Genomic DNA, 22955 nt, shown 5'->3' on the forward strand with positions numbered 1-22955 from the left:
TACCGATGGTGCGGAGTGAAGCTCAATGAATTCTCATTGAAGAAAAGTGTTGTAAAACGTAAAAGAATAAATTAGTCCTCACCTGCGGTCCTGCAATGTGGCACCTCCGTGGCCTGGGTCCTTTGTGGTTCCCACGCCACGCCCAGCACCCACTGCCCCCGCCCCCAATCAAGAAGGGATTGTAATTCTGTCTAGGGCCCCATCTGGGGAAGCAGTTGGATCTCCAAGGGAAGCAGATTGGTGGCTGGGAGGGACTGGGGTGAGGTGGGAAATGGGGAGCGGCTGCTTTTCTTTCGGGGTGACAGAATGTGCTGGAATTTGTGTGACGGTTACCCACTCTCGCGAATTTACCGAAACCCCTGCTCTGTACGCGTCTGAGGGTGAGCCTGATGGTGTGGGAGCGCTGTCTCACCTAAAGGTAGAGATGGCTGGGGGCTCAGTGGGTTAAGCTCTGGGTTTCTGCTCAGGTCATGACCTCGCGGTTTGTGAGTTCGAGCCCCACACCAGGCTCTGTGCTGACAGCTCGGAACTTGCTTGGGATTCTCTCTCTGTCCCTCCCGTGCTCACACACTCTCTGAAAATAAAAAAATAAAAAAATAAAAAAAGAGACGGCCTGCTCCCCAGTGGTCATGAGGGGTAACCCAGCTGCATATGTGGCTGTCAGCCTGTGCCCACCTCGCCTTCCCTGAAGGACGGGCCGGGCTGGCTCGGACCTCCTGCCTCCCACCATGTGTCGTACGTCGAGAGCATCACCCTGGTCAGATGAGGCCCTGACGGGCAGTCGTTCATCTCCGCAGCGCAGACTACCGCCTGAGGTCTCTGAAGCCACGAGGCGTGCTCTGTCCCACTCTGCCTTTGGTGCCGGACAAAGTCGGTGTTGGGTGAACCCCGTGGCGGCTGGGCTGGGAATCCCCGGCCATGCCCTGGGGCTCTGCCCACAGCCTGCTGGATTGGCGTCGTCGTGAAGGGTAGTGCAGAGCAGCGGTTCTCAGCAGGGGTGACTCTGCCGCCCAGGGGACGTCTGGCGGTCTGGAGGCGTTTGTGATCGGCGCGACTGGGGAGGGGGCTCTGGGTGTCCAGCAGGCACGGACCCCCACGAGCACAGGGCAGGCGATCAAGTGGTGCTGAGGCGGATAAACCCCGTGGGTAAGCTTCCCACTGCTGGGGTAACAGAGGCTGCAGCCCGAACCCAAGCGTCCTACGGTCCAGGGGGCCCGGCGTCCCAAATCCGGGCGTGGGCAGGGCACTCCTTTCCGAAGGCTTTGCGGGGACTCTTCCATGACTTTTCCACCTTCTTCTGGCTGCACACGGCCCCTACCTCCACCTGCAAACCAGCGATGGGGCGTCTTCTTTGCTCTCTGACACCTGCCTCCCGCGTGCACGGACCCTGTGGTCACGTTGGGCCCATCGTGTGGTCACGGTTTCCCCTCAACACCCTTCGTTACACCTGCAGGGTCCTTGTGCCGTGGGACGCGACACACTCCCGGGCCCCAGGGACTGGGAGGGACGCGTCGTTGTCGGCCGACCCCACCCTAGACGATTAGGAAAGTGAACAATAAGGCCGGTCCTCTCTGTGGGCAGAGGAGGCCTCATTTATGGCTTCAGGTGTGTGAAATTCCCAAGTGTCCAAACCTCCGTGTGTCCCCGCCTGCCTCTGCAGCAGGTGGACGGTCCTGGGTCTCGACAGCGGCGTGGAGCCCGCCGCCCTTCCCGCCTGAGCCCGGGCTGAACCTCGGCACAAGGGCCTTGCACACATGTACGTGTCCCGGTTCTGTCCCTCGTCCCGTCCCTCGTCCCTACAAACAGCCCTCAGTTTGGCGGCCCTGCCTGTCGGCCCTGCTTGCCGGCGTGTCCACCCTATAAGCTCGTGTGTACGCCCAACGTGATGGTGTGTCGGCCCTGCGTGCCGGCGTGTCCACCCTGCGTGACGGCATGTTGGCCCTGGTGTGGGCGTGGTCGCCCTGCGTGTGGGCGTGTCCGCCCTGCGTGACGGCGTGTTGGCCCTGCGTGTGGACGTGTACGCCCTGCGTGACGGCGTGTCGGCCCTGCGTGTGGGCGCAGCCGCCCTGCGTGTGGGCGGGGTCGCCCTGCGTGTGGGCGCGGTCGCCCTGCGTGTGGGTGTGTCGGCCCTGCGCGTGGGCGTGTCCACCCTGCGTGACGGCGTGTTGGCCCCGCATGTGGACGTGTACGCCCTGCGTGACGGCGTGTCGGCCCTGCGTGTGGGCGCGGCCGCCCTGCGTGTGGGCGCGGTCGCTCTGCGTGTGGGCGTGTCGGCCCTGCATGTGGGCGTGCCGGCCCTGCGTGCCGGCGTGTCCACCCTGCGTGACAGCATGTTGGCCCTGGTGTGGGCGTGGTTGCCCTGCGTGTGGACGTGTACGCCCTGCGTGACGGCGAGTCGGCCCTGCGTGTGGGCGTGGCCACCCTGCGTGTGGGCGGGGTCGCCCTGCGTGTGGACGTGTACGCCCTACGTGACGGCGTGTTGGCCCTTCGTGTGGGCGTGGCCGCCCTGCGTGTGGGCGTGCCGGCCCTGCGTGCCTGCGTGTCCGCGTGTCCACCCTGCGTGACGACGGGTTGGTCCTGCATGTGGGCGTGTACGCCCTGCGTGACGGCGTGTCGGCCCTGCGTGCGGGCGTGGCCGCCCTGTGCGTTGCGAATTGCCGTGTTCCCATCAGGGGAAAGGGATGGATTCGCGCATCTCAGCGGCGACTGTGTGGACGAGACGCACGGTGGATCCCAAGCCCACGAGTTACGTGACAGCTGCGTCCCTCGTTCACCCCCAAGTGTCGACGGAGCACTGACCTCGTCCCACCTTCCAGGCCGCGGGGACACGGCGGCCGGCAGGGTGGCGCCAACAGCGTCGAGAGCGGCGTAGGTGATAGGCCGTCCGGCGGCGGTGAGTGCTCTGAAGGGAAACGGGTCAGGGTGCAGGAGCGGGAAGGGATGTGGTGGCCCTGCGGGGTGGCCTCTCCCGGACGTCCCGCTGCGCGGAGGGCCTTGTCAGTGCTCAGGGGAGGAGCGCTGCGGGCGTTGGGGAGCACACAGGGCCTGGCGGCCGCCGCTGGACACGCACCGGGATCGGCGGGAAGGCGCGCAGACGGTGGGGGAGGGGCAGGCGGCGGAAATGACCCGACTGGAGTCAGCTGGGGCAGAGGCTTCCAGGCCGAAGCAGAATTCCAAGATAACGGAACGTGTCCTGAGGGTCGTCGGACACTGTATCGGTCACGTATTGTCGCAGTACTGCCGGGTCGCAAAGCACCCTAAGGCCTGTTGCCGGGAACAGCCCCCCGCGTTGCTCGCGAGTCTGTGGGTTGGCTACGCGGTGCGTGTCCTCTTGGCCGCAGTGGCTGAATGCTTCCCCGCGGCCGGCCGGCTCTCGGCTGGTATCTGCTGGCTCCGGGCGGGTGACCGGCTCCGTGCCTGGTTGCTCCGTCCTCCGGTGGGCTCCCTCCGGCTCCTGATCGCCGCGTAATCATGCACGTTGCAAGGGGCGGAGTAACAGCCAGGCTCGTGGGGCTGTGCGGTCCCCCGCCAAGCTCGTGGGCTCAGGGCAGGACAGCGTTGGGGCACACTGCGTGGGCAGCTCACCGCAGAGGCCACCGGCGTGTTGGCGGGTGACAGAGTGCATCTGCTGTCCCGTTTGTGAAGGGGTCCCTCCTGTGGCCATGCGAAGCCTGGCGTGAGGAGTGGGAGATGGATGGGGAGCCGCCCTCCAGCCCGCCGAAAGGGCGGCCTCCCCCGGGGGGCGCAGGGCAGAGCCAGAGGTGGGTTTCCGAGGTAAATAAAGTCAGACCTCGCGAGGGCCTGGATGTGGGGCGGGACAGACGGGGTGGCAAGGACAACGGCAAGGGCTGGGCTGTAAGTTTTCGCCGTGATGTAGCACACCGGCTATGGGGGCCGGGCGTGTGTTGGAGATGGGGTGCCCGGTCGCCGTGGGATCCTTTGTGTGGAAGAACCCCGTGGCCTCACTCCAGAGACCATGCTGCTGATCGTCCAGAAGGCGGCTCCGTTCAGTTACAGATGACGCACGTGGCAAAAACAGTTCACTGGGGTTCGAGTGTGATGCTCGGACGTCACTGTTGGCACCTTGTCACCTGACCACCTGCTGGTCCCAGTCGGCTCGTGCCTGACGCCATCGTGAAAGCCCTTGAAGTGACAGGCGGCAGAGGGGATGTGCCGCTCGGTAAATGAGGCCCACTCGCTGGATGTTAGCGCAGTGTAGTTACGGGCCCTGGCTCCGTGCCCGGGGTGTCTCAACCGATCATTAGTCCGTCGGTCACGTTCCTAAGTTGCCTCTTTTTGTTTCCAAAGATCACCGATATTCTGTTGGCCTGGGCGCTGGTGATTCCGTCTAGCTAAAGGCGCCCGTGACTCTTCTCTGATGGGCTGTAATTGGCTGTGTACATCACGGGTCCACTGACACACGGCCCTTCCAAAGACCCGTCTGCCGTGCCAGGGGCTGCCTGGTAGCACAGGCCTCAAAGGGCCAGAACAATACGACCCCATGTGCCGATTGGAAGGGGAAACGGGTTTCGGGGTGCCTCAGACACTTCAAGAGCTCCTGCAATCGCCCTGCTGAAAAACCCAGCGGGACCCACACCCAAGGACACATGCGTTCGTTCAGCGGTATTTAACGAGCACCTAATATGTGCCAAACGCTCCGAGTGCTGGAGAAAAGGGACCTAAGTCCACACCCTCGATTCAGGCCAAGTTTATCAAGAAACTAATGTTTATGTCGGGTGGGGAGAAGAACGGGGGGTAAAGATGCAAATGCCCGTTTGTCTGCAGTGCTTGGGGAAGCTGTGTGATGCTGTGACATGTGGGCAGCGACCTGGGGGGAGGAAGGGAGGGAGGGAGTGTGCAGAGCAGGTACCGAGGCTGAGTCGGGTGGGTGCCTGACGTGTGAGGAATGACGAGGGGCCCGAGTTGCAGAAATAGGAAGCAGATGAGGTCAGGGAGGCAGGGAAGAGCCAGGAAAGCTCAGGTCTTGAAGACTGAGCCACACTGGCCTCCTAGCGCTTCTCTGGGCACGCTCCATCCACCCCAGGGCATTTGCACTTGTGGTGCCTGTTGTGTGATGGCTTTCGTCCCGATCACCCACAAGGAGACGATAGGTGCCGTGTGGGCAGCTTCCCTGTCTTTTCTGCTCATCAGTGAATGCCCGGTGCCCACGCAGGCATAGAGAAGCCACATAATGAGCGTGGGCTGAGTCACACACGGGCGTGGGATATTCTTAAGTCTGCCCAGTGGAACCGGTCACTTGCAAGCGACCTGCTCACAATGGCCAACAGTGTGAGGCCCTCAGCTTTCGGAGGCCTTCAGGTGTGCCCTCCCTGCGTTATCCCCCAGAGCCCATTCTCCACACGGCAGCCACAGCATGTTGGCAAAAGAACACAAGACTGCTGTTTACACCCAGCAAATGCTTCTTCTTGCCCAGAGATTAAAATGTGGACTCTGACTACAGACCCCAGCCTCTGCCCCCCCACCTACTCCTTTACCCCTGCTCCTGTCCAGACCCCCTTCACCCTGTGCCTACCCACGCTGGTCTTCTCTGTCTTTCTGGAACACACGACACCTGTTTCCACCTCAGGACCTTTGCACTTGCCGTTTGGAATGCTGTTTCCCTCAGCACTTTGTCTCTGTCTCGGTCTCGTGTCCCTTCCTTGGCGATTCTCCTCCCGACCCTCTTCTCCACAGGAGCTACCGTCTTGCCCGTCACCACCACGTTGCCTGATTCTGTTTCCTTCAAGACACCCCGTCTTGTTTGTCTTGTTTACTTGCGCGCTGTTGGTTTTCCCTCCCAAAAGTAGCACGCTTGAGAGAGCCTGTTTCAGTGCCTAGGACGAGATCTGGCATATGGCGGGCACGCAGTAAATACCAGTCGATTGAGTAGATCGGTGAACGAGTGAATGCAGTGTGAGCGTCCCCGTGGCCGACGCTCTCTGTGCCGCGGGGGATAGCCGTGGACTTGAAGGCCGGCAGCCACGGGAGCTTGTCGGGGCGGAGTGCTTCTCTGGAGTTTGCAAGTGCTCTGCAAACACGCAGCCACAAATCAAGCCCTGTCTCCCCCTGGCACAGACCGAGCGTCTCCAAGAGGACCAGACGCTGCAGCGCTCACGGCTCCTGGCCTGCGCGAGCCTGGCCGGGGGGCAGTCTGATGTGGACGCCCCGTGCCGAGCTCTGCGCCCGCGTGGCCAGCGGTCCTGGCAAGCGTCTGACCTGGTGGCAAAAGGGAGCAAACCCACGTTTTCTTCCTCCAGCTTCTCAGGCTCTAGGATATTCTGCAAGAAGGCCTCGGTGTGTTCCACGTGGACTTCCCGTTGCCCGACGGTCACGGCCTTCTAGATCCTAGCGTGCCACCAGCTCCCGTGGAAAGGGAGAGCCGCTTGTGGCGTCACGGTCATGCGTCCAGCCAGGCACAGCCGCCTCCATCTTCTCTGGCTTCTGGTTCAGGGCCCGGGGGGTGGTTCTGTTTGTCAGACAGAACAGAGATGCCCCTCTGTAGTCAGGAGAGGACGAGAGCCCTGGCAGGGGACCGCGTCCTGTCCCAAGGAGAGCTCAACACAGACACCGCTGAGGAGCCACAAAGCAGGGAGGGACCACTGTCTCCCCTGAGAGGGCACGGCCACCGTCCCCTCCCAACCTGGGGGCAGTTCCTGGGGGCGGGGCTGCAGCCGTGGAAACTGCAGGGCGGCCCAGTGGGGTGAGCAGTGTCCCCCATGGTCACGTCTGCTCAGAGCCCGGCTGGGGGACCCTGTCCGGGAAGAGGGCTCCGCAGGTGGAACCCAGCAAGATGAGACCACACGGGAGGAGGACGCAGCTTACCCGAGCCTGCCGTGTAGAAAAGGGGGTTTGGAGACACAGGCGTGGGAGGCACACTGTGGGAGGATGGGGCACAGACGGGAGCTATGAGGCCGAGGCTCGCCAAGGGCTGGTGGCCATCGGCAGAGGGGCCCTGCCCTGAGCCCCTGGCCCTGCTCACACCTGATTGCAGGCCCCTCCAGAAAGACTGCGGAGGGAGGCTGGGTTTTATCCTTCTTTTATTTATTTTATTTTTTTTTTAATGTTTATTTATTTTTGAGACAGAGATCTAGCACGAGCAGGGGAGGGGCAGAGAAAGAGAGGGAGACACAGAATCGGAGGCGGGCTCCAGGCTCCGAGCTGTCAGCACAGACCCCGACGTGGGCCTCGAACTCACGGACCGTGAGATCATGACCTGAGCCGAAGTCGGACGCTTAACCGACTGGGCCACCCAGGCGCCCCCATCCTTCTTTGAAAATCATGGCTTGGTCGAGGCCGTCCTGCACGCTCTTGGTCCGACACGCGGGACGCCCGCGGCAGGTTCCCCGTGAGCCCGCTCAGTCTCCCTTCAGTGACCGGCCAGAATTCACGGCACCCTGTGCCAAGTCTGCAAGTTTGACCTGAGCGCGCAAAAATGTTTTTGATTAATTAAACTCAGCGTGTTATGGTTTATGATTCAAAGGAAAAGGGAAAAAGCATTGGGGACCAGATTTTGTTCTCGTAATCGACAGATTAGTCCGTTTAAACGTAGGTAATCTAAGGCTTATTTTGTTAATGAACAACTGATTATCTGGGATTAATAAGCGATTCTCAGAGTAACAACTAATCTTCCTCATCCGCGGCTCCTTCCCCGTGCCCCTCCCGTATCCGCACACCTGCCCGTGGACATGCGTCCCTGGACCTGCTGCCGTTATCAGCTGTATTTAATGTTTTGTGGCTCGTTTTCTAAGTTCTGATTCTCAAACACCAATAACACCCTCCACGGTTTTTCTGCAACATGAGAATAACGTTTAGGGCTCCGTCTCCAGCAAAACCCTGGATGGGCCTGATCCAGACAGCGATAGTATTGTCTAGATGTTCAGACACTAGCCGCAAACAGGAAATTTGCTGCTCTGGAAGCTTCCCTGTCCACCTCCATCTCCGTGGGGAGGGGCTCTGCAAGCGGCCGCGTGCTCGCTGGCTGGTGGTGTGGACGCACACGTGTCCTGTCCCGTTCTGCACCAGCGAAAGGGATACTTCGGATCAGCGTGCCGTCCGTGAAAACTGAGTCAGGTCCACGCTAGCGGCCAAAATGTGTATTCAAGTGAGGGCTGCGCCGTGCCGGTTTGCGTGCACACTGGACCGTGCCGGGGGATTGCCTCATTTGCTCCAGATCTGCCCGCTTCCCTCACCTCTAACCACCCTGCCCGTGTACCCCTGCACCACAGAGACGCACACCAGGCCGGCTGCTGTCTCAGTGAGCTTTCCTTGAAGCTGTGCTTGACTGGCGCCTTGTCGTCCTGTGGGTCTCGGCCACACGTCACCTCCCGCACCAGCTTGAGTAGAGTCTCTGCTCCCTCCTTCTCCCTCTGCACACCCCCTGGCCTGGCTACCAGCTTTTATCGGTCCCTGAAACTCTGACTTATTTGCTAGGTTGCCTGTTTATTTCCTGCACCTCTCCTCCACTGTGGAACGTACGCTTCACGAGAACAAAACTCGTCTTTGACTTGTTCGTTAGCGGATTAAGTGTCCTGTAATTATTTTTGGCTAAATGAAAGCACGTATCCAGGAGGTAAAGCACGTCTCAGCAGGAGCCCACAGCCCCTAAAATGAGAAGTCCAGCCTCACTGATTCTCCGTTTTCCCGCCCACCCAGCTGCTGTGTCCAGAAGCACGCAGCCCTTCTCCTTCATCCTGACCAGGCCACGGTCACGCCAGCCTTCCTTTACCCTCACGCTCTCTTCGATTCTTTCTACCACGGGACCTTTGCACACACCATTCCCTGTGTATGGAATGCCTTGTTCCTACCCGTCCCCCAAACCTCCACTCATGGGTCACCTCCCCAGGGCTCATGTACCTGTGAGTTTAGACTCTCAACATTGAGCACCTCTCCATGGTTTTTCGTGTATTTGGATTTAGCCGTACCCGAGACAACCAGTACGTAAAGCAGGAAAGTAAGCTGGGTTCCTGTTTCTACACTCCACCTGGGAGGTGCATTATCGTTCTGAGTAGATTTTTTTTTCTTTAACGTTTGTTTATTTTTGAGAGACAGACACAACACGAGCAGGGGAGGGGCAGAGAATGAGGGAGACACAGAATCTGAAACAGGCTCCAGACTGAGCTCTGAGACCCGATGTGAGGCTGGAATCCACGAACCGTGAGATCATGATCTGAGCCGAAGTCGGACACTTAGCCGACTGAGCCACCCAGGCGCCGCTGAGTAGGTTTCTTAAACATAAACGTGTGTATTGAGATGCCTGGAGCCACCACTAAAAGTTACATAAAAATTTATAGCCAAACACTCAATAGATACGTTGAAGTAAAATGCTGGAAACCGTCCAGACAACCCACAAGAAGGCAGGGAAGGGGAAGTAGAATAACGAAAAGGACAGAAAAAAACGGAAACAGGTAATAAAATGGCACACTTAAAACACACTGGTCGTTACATTAAACATAACTCTGGGTAGGTCCCCTCGAATTAATAAATACTTCATCCAGTCCTCGCCACAGCCTTGGGAAGGCGGGGTTTTCTCTCTATTTGATAAACAGGCGTGTCGGGGCCCAGGGAGGCCCCTTCCCGAGAGCCCCCTGCGTGCAGTCTGGCTGACCGTACCCTCCGCCTGCCGCAGTTGGGGCCGCTGGGCACCGGGAGGAGGGGCCCAAACTACTCTGCTCAGGTCGAGTGCCCCTGTCCCTGTGTCTCTGCCTTCTCTGGGGTCCCGTGGGGAGCGGGGGCCAGTCCGCGGGACTAAGGACACGTGGGGAGTGGGGAAAGTACCAGGGTTTTGTCAGAGGGGCTTCCCCACCTCCCAGTGTTTTGCAGTATGAGACTCAGGTCCTCCGGCTAAGACCCGTCTCAGCTCCCAGAACGTACGTGGCTCTGTGTCCGTGCTGGTTCTCGTCATGAACGAGTCTGAGTTGCAGAGATGGGACAGGACGTCACAGGACCCGGGGGACAGACAGCTTCAGGTGCTTCCCCTTCCTCACGTCTGAAGACGTGAGCTCAGGAGATGCTGCTCTTCTCGCCGCCAGGTGTGTGGAAAGAGAGTGTGTGCAGAGATGCCACCTTATTGCCGCTGTGCGTCCGGGAGCCCGAATGTGGTGGTCAGCGCGTCGCCGGTAACTCTCGTGGAGGGAAATTGGTGTTTCCGTAACTTCTTTGCGCAGGCAGGGAGGACCCGGAGCAGAAGACGAATCCGCCTCTGCCCTGACACCGAAGGGATAGCGCGGTTTGCTCCACGCGTGATCGCGCTGTCTGGCGTCCCGGCTCCCGCTGGGAAGGCGGGCCACTTAAGTGCTGGCGCTGATGTCGACATCGAGCTGTAGCATCGCCACCTGAGAAATAAATCGCGCCACAGGCAGAGCGCTTTCGACAGGCGTTTCCTGCTGTGGCGAATAACCCTTGGTACTTTCTAGATGTGAAACGTTCCAGTGGAACGCAGCACGTGGCCTTGACGTTGGGAGGCTGTTGGTAAAAGGAAGTGAGGGCAAATATTGGGAATTTGGCGGGAGCTTTGTCTTCAGGGGAGGGCCGGGGTTTTCAGACTCCGTGAGAACTCGTGGCCCCTAGCGCTCCCAGGGACGGCCGGAATCATCTCGGCTCAGGAAACGGGAGGGGTGAAAGTGTGAACCGTCTCCTGGGAGACGTGCACGTGGGTCCAGCGGCCTGAGAGCTTCGGAGGCGGTGCGTGCAAAGGGCTCCCTCGCCTCCTCTCGCAGGGAGCCTCCCACGAGCACGGGAGGGTCCCTTGGGAAGCCTCCTGGGGAGCGGGGAGCTGTGCCGTCTGGGTTCAGGTCCTTGCTTGATCATTTCCTCGCCGGGCCACGTCCGGCAGGTTGCTTCACCTCCCTGGGCCTCAGTTTCCTTCTCTGAATGGGAGTGAAAATACTGCCTGCTTCGGGGGTGGTTGTGAAGAGGCAGTGGGTCGTGTGTGTGAACCGCTTAGCACAGCAGTCCTTCCAGAACTTGTGCTTGGCTACGGCGAGGATGCCGATGTCTGGGGCTGGGAGGACCAGGCCGGCAGTCTGCTTGCAGGGACAAGAAGGGCGTATCTGCACAATCTACAGTACAAGGAGGGCTTGGTTGCTGTCCCCCTGGGTCCCTGACCTCCAGTTTATACTCTTTCTGCTGCGGAGACAGTGTCAGTTACTTCTGGAAAGCTCCTTTGGCTCTCTGGCTGTTTCGTACCCCAAACAGGGAATTGAAACAGCCCCAAAGCTGTCATGATCCACCAGCTGTCTCTTTATTTTGAGAAGCAAGACTAAAAAATCATGAAGCGTCAGTGCATAATGTGAGACATTATGGAATTAAATTTTGTGGCAGCCGTAAATGCTGTTGAAAAATATTTTAGTTTGGACAATTTGGGGTAAAGTTCACCGAAACTTACGTCAAATACTTCAAAGAAACAAAAGAGGAAAAGCATTAGTTTGTAAAGTAGGAAATAGGAGAGAGGTTAAGCTTCAGGCGTGGCTGAATCACGGAGCTCTGATGAGGTCACCGAGAATAGTCTGTCTTTGTCTTTTGTTGCTGCTTGCTTCCGTGTGGGTCCAGAGAAGGTGAACTTTGGGCCTGGGGCACAGGTGGGTGTGTGAATAGTTAGGAGGGAAGCAACCCCCTGGGCACAGGGACCACCCTAATCGGAGTCAGGGAGGCGGAAATGACCTCGAAGTTGTTCCTGGGACACCAAAGCTGGCCGCCGTGGGGGCACTCGGTGGCCTGCCTAGGGGCTGATTGAGAAGCCTGAACGGTAAGGGAAACGCGGAAGGCCACGATGTCAGAGTTGCTCGGCCGTCACCCGCCCGCCGAGGTCTCCGTAGAAACCGGGAAGACAGAGGCGAACGATAGACCCGAAGACGTGTGTGCTTCCCTTTTACCTCGTGCTGGAACGTCAAGTATTGAGTCGAGGGGTGACGTCAGAAGTGAAACGGGAATGTGTTTGTGGCTGTCCCATTCGTTTGTAGCCTTCGAGAAGGTGAGACTGGCGCAGAAGTAGAAGGGCGCGAAGCAGATGAGAGCCGCCACGCAGGACGTTGCAGATGGCGCGTGTGGGGCAATGATACCGCGCATGTCCCGTTCGAGGTGGTGCCGATGATGCGCTGGGAGCGAGGGTGGTGCCGCGTCACGTCACGTGCAGAGTGGTGACGGAGACCCGCCAGCGGCGCGGGCGGGGCCGCAGGGGAGGGGCTCCCACACAGCCTTGGATTCTGGACGCTGAGGGCCAGGGACGCCGCTAGGCCCTGCGGGTATCAGTCGACCGAGGTGTGTCCGGCAGCCTCGGGACCTCAGCACAAGGTGGGAGGAGGGAGGACAGAGGGGAAACGTACAAACTCAGTCATCTCTGGCCGGGATAAGTGCTGTGGGGGGGGGGGGCAGCCACGGGGGGACACGGGCCAGCATCTCAGGCGCTGGGAGTGGTACGCTCTGTGATGTGCGACGGCGAGCTGGGGGGGAGGCCAGTGTGGCCGAAGCAGTGAAGAGGGGGAAGTAAGACGTGAAGCAGAGAAGTGGTCCTGTCACAGAGGAGCCCGTCGGCTGCGGGAAAGAGTTTGGGTTTTATTCTGGAAGCCTCTGGCACCCACGGAGTGCTTCAAACAGGAGCAGGTGCGTCAGGGTCCCCCGGAGAAAGAAGCGACCGGATATTTATAAATCCGCGGATGTGAGAGATTTAGCATAAGAATTGGCTCACAGGGTCATGGAGGATGAAAAGCTCCTTGATCTGCGGTCCACGAGTCTGAGTCTGGAGGTCCGACTGGAAGTCCCGAGCCGAGTCTGGAAGGAGGAGACCCAGGAGCACAGGTGTCCGAGGGCAGGAGGACGGATGTGTCTCCACACAGGCAGAGAGAGCAAATTGGCCCTTTGCCACCTTTTTGTCCTTCAGGGTCCCCAGAGGGGTGGATGGCGGGATGGGCTCCTTTCCTCTCCCACCCATTCATAATGCCAGTGTCTTCTGGAAACCCCTCCCAGAAGCGCCCAGATGGAACGCTTCCCCAGCTCTCTGGGCACCCCTACGCAGTCGGGTGGACACATAGAGCCGTGGGGTGACTTCTGTCCTGGAGAGCACACCTGGTCTCGCTGCGGGGGGGGGGGGGCAGGAAGACCAGCTAGCCGTGTGCGTGGTTACAACCCAGGTCAGAGGTGACGGCGTCTGGCCTGGCGGTGGCGGATATGGAAGATCACGCAAACGGAAGGATCTCGCAAAGCTCTGGATGTTGAGTGGGAAGGGACAGGGGACCAGGGACGACAGCCAGCTGTTTGTCTGGAGAGACAGGTGGATGGTGGTGCCATTGCCGAGATGGGCAGCCTGGGGGGGGGGGAAGGAGGAGGGTGGTTTGGGAGAGAAAACCCAGAACTCAGTTTTGCACAGGCTAAATTTGAGATTCCTCCTGTCCGTGCACGTGGAGAGGGTGAGTGGGCAGTTGGCTACGAGCAAAGACATAAGCGTTTCCTTTGGAAGCGTGAGCTTATAAATGGCAAGTCCAGCTGTGATGCGGGACGGCCACACGGGAAGGAGTCTGGCGGCCCCCCCTGTGTTGAGGGACCACGCAGGAGGGAGGGAGGCGGGCAGGCGTGGGGCTCCGGGCAGGAGCGGAGTGGGGCCGTCCTGGGGGATGTCAGGGGGGGATGTCAGCAGAGGGGTAAGGAGCAGGGAGCGAGGGGGTGGATGCCTCTGGAGCTGCGTCGCTGAGAAGGGAGGCAGCTGGGGGGGGGGGGGGGTTGAAGGGACACGTGCGATCCGAATCCCCGCCACTGTGTTCTCCTGCCGTGGCATCACGGTGAGCCTCAGACGCCGTACCCGCGAGGGACACGTGTTTGTCTGCACGTGTGTATTCCGGACAGCTCCTCCAGCTGACTGGTTCATCAGCCTGACACGCGTGGAAGCCCTTCCTGTCCCCGTGGTTTTCGTGCCCTGGGCGTCCAGGCAAGAAGCCCACGGAGGGGCCATGGCCCCGCCTCACCCCGTGACCCCGGATCCCGGACCCCGGACCCCGCACCCCGCGGCCGCACGCTCGGACCACCCCCGTGTTCGCTCCGTGTTTCTCACGAAGCCTTGAACCCTCGTAAGCAAAGTGGTTTCCTCCTTCCACTAATCGCTTCCTTCCCGGAGCTAAATAAAGATTACACAGGCCGCACGTGGCCGTGCCGATTCCAAAATAAACAGAAGCGCAGAAATTAGCTGGAACAATGGTGTCATTAAACAGCCGGGTAATTGTTCATGCAAAGCAGGTTGGCTCCGGGAGCCTAAAAATGCTCCCAAGCCAGAGCCTCCGGGTGGAGTTTCACAGTGGAGCGGCCCCAGGCCAGGAAAGGCCCGTGAGTAGGTGGGGCCGTGACTTTGAGGCCTGACACCCCCGGGAAGGGCTTCAGGCGCTGCCGTGGCTGTGCTGTGTGGCCCTGGGCAAGTTGTTGGGCTTCTCTGGGCCCGTTGGCTGCCGCCAGCATCAGACGGGGCGGTGTGAGCACAGCGAGTGCTCTGTAGACGGCGGCGAAGCTGCTTCTCGGCCGCCGTCTTAGCGGTGCCGTGGTCCCAGCCGCTTGTCCCGTGGGAAGAGGCCCTGCTCCCTACAGGCTCCACGGTTCCCTGTGTATCTGGAGCTGCCAGGGCAGCGCCACGTGCACGAGGTTGGTGGGGCCGGATGGGGCTCAGTGATGCTCCGGGCGGCAGGTGACCCGGGACGTTGTCAGGCGCTGCTCCCCACTTGTGAGACGTGCGCAATAGCTCTGAGGGCCGGGGGCTGACTCGTAGCTGACTCATCAACACCAGTCACGTCACTTGTCGGTAATTGGCCGCTGACAAATGGCTGATGCTCGTGAGTAATTAATCCAGGAGAAGAAAATGCACGAAGTGGTTAGATCACCAGCCCAAGCTCGGAGCTGGGATTTGAACCTGGCAGTGTGGCTGTTCAGTGCCGCGTGCTGCCCCTTTACTGCCCCGAAATGCAGAGGCGGGTCTGCACTGCCACCGTGGTATCTGTGCTGTCCCCACAGGCACCTGCCAGAGATGCTTGGAAAGTTCCAGCAGCTGGGAGGAGGCCAGTGTGGCTTCACCAGCAGACAGTGCCCAAACCCGAGATTCCCAGGCTCCCTCGAGCCTGACTTGAACCCCGGACGGCCACTTGCCAGCTGAGTGATGAGCGAGGACAACCTCCCCGTGCCTCAGTTTCCCCCATGTAGAATGGGGCCGGTGATAGTGCCCGTCTCCTAGAAGATTAGGAGGATTACAGGGCCCACGTCACCCTAAAAGGCTCAGAACCAGACCCACCGTGGCGGCGGAGATCTCTAACCTCTGGCTGTCGCTCACGGGAGACGGGGGAGGAATTCGCCTCAGCTCACGCGCCCATGGCATCTGAAAGAGAAGGGAGGGCAGGGGGGAGGGCTTGCTGGCATTCCAGGACAGGGAGGGGGCCGGGACAGCCAGAGCGGGACTCCCAGCCCCCGCCCCGACCTCACCCTGTCCCCCTGCAGCACATGCGCGAGGCCGCGGAACGCCGGCAGCAGCTGGAGCTGGAGCATGAGCAGGCCTTGGCCGTTCTCCACGCCAAACAGCAGGAGATCGACCTGCTGCAGAAGGTGAGCGGAGGGCACGCCCGGGGCGGGGGGCGCAGGGGGCACGGGGCGGGGGGGGCTGCCCACCCGAGTCTCCCTCCCAGGCCGGCAGAGAGCGGCTCCCCTCCTTCCCGCTGCGGGGATGTCTCGGGCATCTGTACTCCCGAGTGACCCAGGTTCCCGTGCTCGCCCGCGAACACGCGATGCTGGCGGGCTTGTGGGGAAAAGCACGCTCCCGTGGCGGCTGTGGGTGTGAGTGGTTTCAGCCTTGGGCACGAGCAGCCTGCCAGCGGCGGTGATCTCGACCCTGCGACCTTCCATTCAGGCAGAATGCCCTGTTCAAGTCCGTTTGTTCTTTCCGCACTGCTGTGTGGGCTGGGGGTGGGGAACCCCCCTCCGAGGGCGGGGATTTGCACCGTGGTACACCCGGACCGCGGACCAGGACGGCGTCATCTTGAAAGGAGTAATTCAGGTTTACATCCGCTGCTTTGGGGACGGTTTTGTGATGTGTCTGTCGTTAACTGCGCAAACCAGGTGTCAGGGCAATATTTACAGCATGGTCTTATTAGCAGAGGAAGAGAGAGGGAGAGAGCACAAAGACGGAAGAGAAGGAGAGGTTAAGAAACGAAGAGGAAAAAGAAAAAACAGAGGGGAGGACTGAGCAGATCGGGGGGCGTCCCCGCCTCATCTCCGTCGCTGGCGATGGTCCTCGTGTCTCTCTCCACGTGGGGCTTGGGGTCCCCGGGCTGGGCCTCGTTTCCTTCCCGAGGCCCCGTGTCCCACCCGGCCGGCGATGGGAAGGAATCTGTTGGCACAGCCTGTCCCCGCGGAGCCTGGGAGCGAGCTTCGCACCAGGTGGGGAACTCCCGAGGCCGCTTCTCCACTCGTTTATTGGGACCGCGTGTCGAGGATAGACGTCACAAAGCCGGTGCTGATGGGGACGGTCGGCCGTACTGCCTGCCGTGATACGTTGGCCGGCGCACCGAGAAGCGACGTTGCGTCACACGCCGTCCAGAAAGGTATCGCTCGTGGGCGTCCGGGCAGCGACATTGCTCTCTCCTTTGCTCTCCGGACGGAAGGGCCCTGCTGGCACCTGCTCCCCGCGGCCCCGGAAGCCGCAGTCCCGGCCCGGCGCCTCCTGCACACACAGTGAGCCTGCGGAAACACAGACATCCAGCCAGGAGGGCGACAGGTCGCTTTTTCTCAGCAGCGCATTGTCCGGGAGCCTGGAGTTTTATTTACGAAGCATCTGATGCCAGGGAACGTGCACCAGAGCCGGTCCTGTTATTCCTCTTCCCCGGCACCTCGTCCACATTCCTGTGTCCTTCCCCTGCATTCATCTCAGTCTCTGTTTTGGACCCACTGATGCCTCACCAGTGGTGGGAGCAGAGGAGGAGAAACTGGTGCAAAGCACGGTACGGATTTTGTAACTTCCTACCGCTCTGAGTGTTAGAGCATTTGAAGAGCAAGGTCTTGAGGGCAGGGCTCCAGGCAGGGCCCCACCAGCGTGAAGCTTAGGTCAGTGGGAGGCATGGGTCGTATGAGTGCTCGGGTCCCCTGTGCCCGGGGAAGGAGGCCCCAGGAGGACACAGGTCATGCCCGGCAGGCAGGGGGCGCATCCCTGGCAGGTGCCACCGAGGCCCGGGTGCTCTGCAGGAGCTTGACCTCATGCCGAGGCAGAGGGTTGAGGCAGGGGTTAGCGGGTCTGATGCACCCTCCTCGAGCATCGCGCTGGGGATTGGTGTGTGGAGAGGCAGGGAGGCCCGTCAGCCGCGGCCATGAAGCCTGGTGTCCGGGACTGGGGCAGCAGCTGCAGAGGGGACACGCAGACACATCCCAGTACCAATCAGGAGGGTGACCGGTCTGCTCATGGGCCGTGGTAGGCGGGGGAGGGGCGTGCGGGGATGTCCAGGCTGGTCTGGGCCTGTTGGGCTTCAGACATCGGTGTGGATCTGGAGAGAAACTGCCATGGCTGATGTGGTTCTGGACGTGCTGAGACCCAGGCTCAGGTGCATCGCGATGGCAGAAGGGGCTCCGGGTTGTACGTGGAGGAACAGCCGTGGACGTCGTGACGCCCTCAGGTGACCCATCATCCGTGTTTTCATTTTCTGGGAAAAAGACCGTGGAGGGGGCATTTCCTTTCCACGTAAACATCACAGGGCCGCAAAGACCTGTGGACAGGCTGGGCCAGTGTCGGGGGCGGGGAGGGGGGACACCGGGGCTGGGAAGTCGCGGGGTCACATGTCACAGGAATGAGAAAGGGCTAAGGAAACAAATGGCGTCTCTACCCTAGAGGAGGCCGGGGACGGTGTTTAACAAGAGTGATCTCGGTTCGAGCCTGTCACGACCCTACGGTGTGTGCCATCATCATCCCATTTCTGAATCGAGGAAGTTGAACTCCGTAGAGGTCAAGGAACTTGCCAAATGCCGTACGGCTCGTAAGCAGTACAAACGATTTGCGCTGAACCCGCCAGGCCAGGATGCTGCCCCGTAAGGCTCAGGGCCGACTGAGGTCTGGCTCTTGTCCCCCTTCCGCAGTAAAAGTACCAGAACTATCCGCGGTCAAGGCTGAGTCCCGGGAGACAGCAGAGTGGTTTGGGTGTCCTGTCTGACTACAGCTCCCCGGCTTTCTTGAGCCAGCTCCCCACCGGACCCCCACCTTCCTCTTGCCGATGAAGTGGCTCTCACTGTCACCCACAGAGGGACGTCATGCCAAGGGCCGGTCGTCTGTCCTCATCCTCTCTGACCCAGAGCAGTTTTGGGTGGTCCGTCCCTCCCTGCTCCAGGACACCACCCTCTCTGGTCATCTTCCATCCACACGGATCCCCCATAAACGTCCCGGGTATTCCCCACAACTCGGCCCGCAGACCACATCTCCTCTCCCGTCTACGCTGGCTCCCGGGGCGACCCCGTCTGGTCCTGGGGGTCTAAGTACTGACTGTGTGTCAGCTGCCACACTAGCTCTCCACGCTGGCTTGTGAACCCACTGCCTTCATCCAGCCCTCCTTCTGACCCCTCGGTGCCTCGGCACAGATTCCAAGTTGGACGGCGGCCTTGGCAGGGCCTGCTCTTCACCGGCCCTGCCCGGCTCTGCAGATGGCGGGGTGTCCTTTTGTGCACGGCCTTGCCTTTTCCCTGGAGTTAGTTGGCTCTTTCCGTTGGTCTGCTTAGTCCTGCGTGTCCGCCCCTCCCTCTCCCCCAGACTCTCTGCCAGAGCTGCCTAAGTCCTCTCGGGATGGTCACCCGTGGGGAGGCGCTAACCCCACTTGCCCCAGGAGTCTCCTGCCTGGAGCCCCAGCCTCCCTCCACCCTGCCAGTTTCTCCTGGGGATGCAGAGCTGGGCCTGGGATGCCCTTCGCCCGCATCTGGGGGCCGCCCTTCACACCTGTCTCTGCTTTGTCGGATGGCCTGCTGTCCTGGATCCTGCCGTGTCCCTTTCTTTGCTGGGCAGCACGTGTTGGGGGAGGCAGGTGTATCATTTCCCTGGAAACACGGCGGTGCCTGGAGGCTCACGCGTGGCTTCAGCCTCACCTCTGGCGGGGACCCGGGACCCACACCTTCCCTGGGGTGCCTCCCTCCCCCTGGAAGCTCAGCTCCTCCATCTGCCCGACGCGGTGCTTGAGAGAAGGAAGCGGAAACGTTGTCGAATCAACAAAAGCGAGATTCAAGTGCCCAAGACTGTTGGAGTGAGAATCTGGGTACGGTAAGGCCATCCGGCCGGCCCGTGGCTCTGGTAGCTGGGTGGAGGCAGACTCTAAAAATACAAAAGGCAGCCGAGTAGGGCACAGCCCCGTCTCTGGGCAGCCAGGGGCCTGGGCTCTGCTGTGGGACACCTGTCCTGGAAATCAGGGGGCCAAGAGTTCAGTCCAGAATCCTTGCTTTCATCCATTCAACGAACAATTCAGGAATCATCAAGCACCTTGCGTCGGTGATGTCTCAGGGGCTAGTGACACAGTAGTGAGGGAGGCAGGGTGTGAAGAGGCCAGGGACAGCGACACTGAACGTTCTAAATGTGCAAAGTCCTGTTGTGCGTGGATGATAGAGGACCACCGACTGACCCTCACCCACTGCCCGGGAGGCCTGCTCGCCTCTCCTGAGTTCCCGCCCCCGGCCTCCTCGTCTCCCATGACCCCTGCTTCCCCTGTCAGGCTGCGGCCACGCTGGCCTCTCTGTTCTTGGCCACACCAGATCGGCCCCCTCTCGGATCTCCGCCTAGGATGCCTGGTCCCTGGATGATGCAGAGCTGGCTTACCTTTGTGCCTGAAGTGTCTGCCCTGCCAACTTGCCTGAAACGGGCTCCCCTCCCTGCCCCCGCCCCCATGGAGCGATGTGTCATTTGCTCGCTGCCATAGACTTGCCGATCGTCTGTCTCCAGAGAGGAGTGTCTGCACTCCCAGAACACCACCCCGCACGTAGCAGGTGCTCAGCAAACATGGCCAGCGAGGCGCTGAAGGCACTGGACAGGGAAAGAGCCGTGATCCGTAAACGCCTGTGCAAGGGATCGCTGAGACGTGGCTCCACCCTCCCCACGACCTGTGAGCGTCGGTCCCCCAGAGGTCTGGTTCCCAGACCCCGAGCCCTGTCTAGGTGACCGGTGCCCAGACCCCAGCCTCTCTGCTGCTTCAGACTTTGGAATTCTTGTGCAAGTGATGTCCTTGCCTGATTACAGTAGCCGTGACAATAGTCCAAGGGCTTTAACGTATTTAAAATTCATCTGTAGACCTGACCGATTTTCCTGTGGTTGAGAGCTGCTCCCACGTGTGAAATGGTGGCTTTCCCTGCGCTGTCACCGGATTGTGCCGTGAGGGAAGCTGAGCCCACCATGCGCGTCGTGACCCGTGCTTTGCCTACGGTCCGAGTGCTTTTCCTGGATGCTTGGGATCTCGCCGTTGTGGATGACAGAGGATCACAGACTGACCCTGACCCTGCGTTCAGTCAGTGGGGCCCCTGCTCCAGTCCCGTGTGCTCTCGCAGTGCACGCGTGGGGTACCCATGTCTGTTCATCTGCTTCCTCAGCTCGGATGTGAGGCTCCTTGTAGCCCCCACCCAGTTCCGTGACTGCCGGCCCCTTGTCCGCAGCACCCGCGATGCCCTCACCTGCCACATCCTCACCAGCACCCGCCAGTCGCCACGGTGACTGGACGTCAGGTGCGCGGTCCGTCCCAGCCCAGGGTCCAGACCTTGACCTCAGCACGTCTGCACCTCTGTGCCTCCCTCGAAGCCAGCGCACGTGCTGCTGTGAGAGCCTACTGCCCTGGACGCTCGGTCCACGGGACGACAGCCCCCTTCCTCTGACAGTGGGCCCCTGGGCCCCTCTCCAGAGTCACCATGTTCTGTAGGAGACGGTGCCCGCGTGAAGGTCGCAGCTTCCCCACAAGCTCACGGTGGCCCCGAAATGAGCTTCGCTTAAGCTGCTGCTTAGATGTTATAAGAATTCAACGCTGCCAATTTTAACTGTTAATTTTAACAATCTATTCTGATTGCCCAAATGGCCCAGCTCGCGATAGCCTATGAAAACGAACTCCTGATTCTCTCTCGAAGCCGGAAACCGAGTCATTACCGCAAACTTGGCGGAGTTTTCACAGACCGCCTTGGGGTTTTTTGTTATTTTTCATCCTGCCAGTTGGAAACTATCTTTGACTCAACTGGCTCAACGGTGGGGTTATTTATATAATCTCTGTACGTTCTCCGGATGGCTGTCTCTTTTACCCTGTTTTGTTATTTATCGTGGCTCTCATTACTGCTTTGAAAGGAACGGTTTTCAGCACCCTGAAGATTGCACCGAATTCAAGAACAGTGTAATTAATCCGGGAGTCTATTCGCTGCCCCAGCTCTTGAAGCCCCTCCTGGGGCATTGGCGCCCACGAGGTGCCTGTGGGTGGAGTCGGCAGGAACCTCAGGCTGCTTCATGGTGTCCGACGTGCCGGGAAGCCGGGCTCCCGCCTCCTCCCGAGAGGCTGTTAAGATAACACTGTCTGGATTCCTTGAGATGTTGGGTGGCCCATCCCCATTTACTCTGCCAGCGCCTGGAGATGACGTTGCTCTAGAACCGAGAGTTCTAGATGTGAATCTCAGTTGAACACATGGATCCTTCACTAGTGCTCGAAATTCTGAGGCAGGTGCCTGTAGTGGTGGGAGATAAACCTCTCCAAAGACCCACTTCTCAGTTCCTTTGGGAATGAACCCAGTGTGAGGGGGCATCCGTGCGGCCATAGCGGGTGGGGACAGGCTTTCCCTCCCGGTGTGGGATTCAGCCTCGGGCTCTCACCGAACCTCAGTGCTTCCAGCTTTAAAGCGGGAAATGTTGTATTCTCAAACGGCTGATGGTTGTATCCCTTAGGACTCTTGGTTTTGAGGGACAGAAAACAGGGGATCTTAGTCGAACACGCAGCTGAGATGGGCTTCAGACGCGGCTGGATCCAGCACACTCCTGCCTTTGCTCTCTTCTGCACTGGCTTCATTTTCGATGTCCAGTTGGAGGCCACTAGCTGCTGCAGCCTCGCCCCTCATGTTGGCCCGACAGCTGTGGCGCTCCACACTGTCCTTGACTCCAGCTCGGGTCCAGCAGGCCTGGAGTGTCTGTCCCCTCTCCCCCAGCATCCCCAGGCAAGGCGTCTTTGCTGTAACCTGGCTGCACACCTGCCCTCAAACAACCAGTGGAGTCCAGAGCTGTTATGCTCACGGTCCAGGGGCTGTGGCCCCAGAGCACTCAAGACCCTTCCTAGGAGAGGGGGCCGTGAGTGCCGGGCAGGCAGGCGGCAGACATTCGCTGGCATCACGAGGCCAGACCCGGGTCCGGAGGGGACGAGGGACGATCACGTTACGTTTCGGTTTTGCGTGAACTCCCCACTTGGCTCAGGCAGCAGCCGTCCTGGGAAACTGGTTTAGTGAAACTCGTAACATTTCTCATTCTGTGAAGCAGATGGCTTTGCTTCAAGTAATTTGAGGAGGCCGCCCCCGCCATAGGCTGAGCCGCCAGGAGCCTGCCAGATGCCCGGGGCCCCCGTCTCTGCCTGTCCTTGGGGCCCGGGGACATTGTAGCTGACCTTCAGCTACCTGTGGGTCAAGTCTGCGTAACGCTGGGGGCAGTGAAGGGCATCTGGGGAGACGGTGATGCCATCCGAGGTGTCAGGCAGGGTTGTCCTGCTCTCCTGGGTCCGGCCACCTTTCGCGTGTGGCCGCCTGTCAGGACCGGGGCCTTCGCCCTGTGCTCCGTCCGGCCCGTCCCTTCATTGCCAGATCGGGCACGCTTTCTGGTTTTTACGAAGAGCATCATGGCCGGCCAGAATTCCGGAGGAGAGAGAACTCAAAACTGACCTAGCTCCTCACAGCTGGGGGGCTTCTAAGGGGGGAAAAGGCAGTGACTCGTGCCTTGATGATCCAGACATTGATCTGAGGGTCTTTTCTTTCCCCTG

The 22955-nt window shown here is 60.1% G+C and overlaps 1 protein-coding gene across 7 annotated transcripts in view; it reads left to right on the forward strand.

Moving 5' to 3' along the window:
- The window catches only part of RIMBP2 (RIMS binding protein 2), a 97970-nt gene that overhangs the window by 13023 nt on the left and 61992 nt on the right, over positions 1 to 22955 (forward strand). For all 7 annotated transcript variants that reach the window (XM_019814411.3, XM_045041693.1, XM_019814410.3 and 4 more), the window contains exon 4: positions 15460 to 15564. In XM_019814411.3, the coding sequence (XP_019669970.3) occupies positions 15460 to 15564 (105 nt within the window). The remainder of the gene's footprint in view (positions 1 to 15459; positions 15565 to 22955) is intronic.

The sequence above is a fragment of the Felis catus genome, chromosome D3 (genome assembly GCF_018350175.1).
Source record: "Felis catus isolate Fca126 chromosome D3, F.catus_Fca126_mat1.0, whole genome shotgun sequence".
NCBI lineage: Eukaryota > Metazoa > Chordata > Mammalia > Carnivora > Felidae > Felis > Felis catus.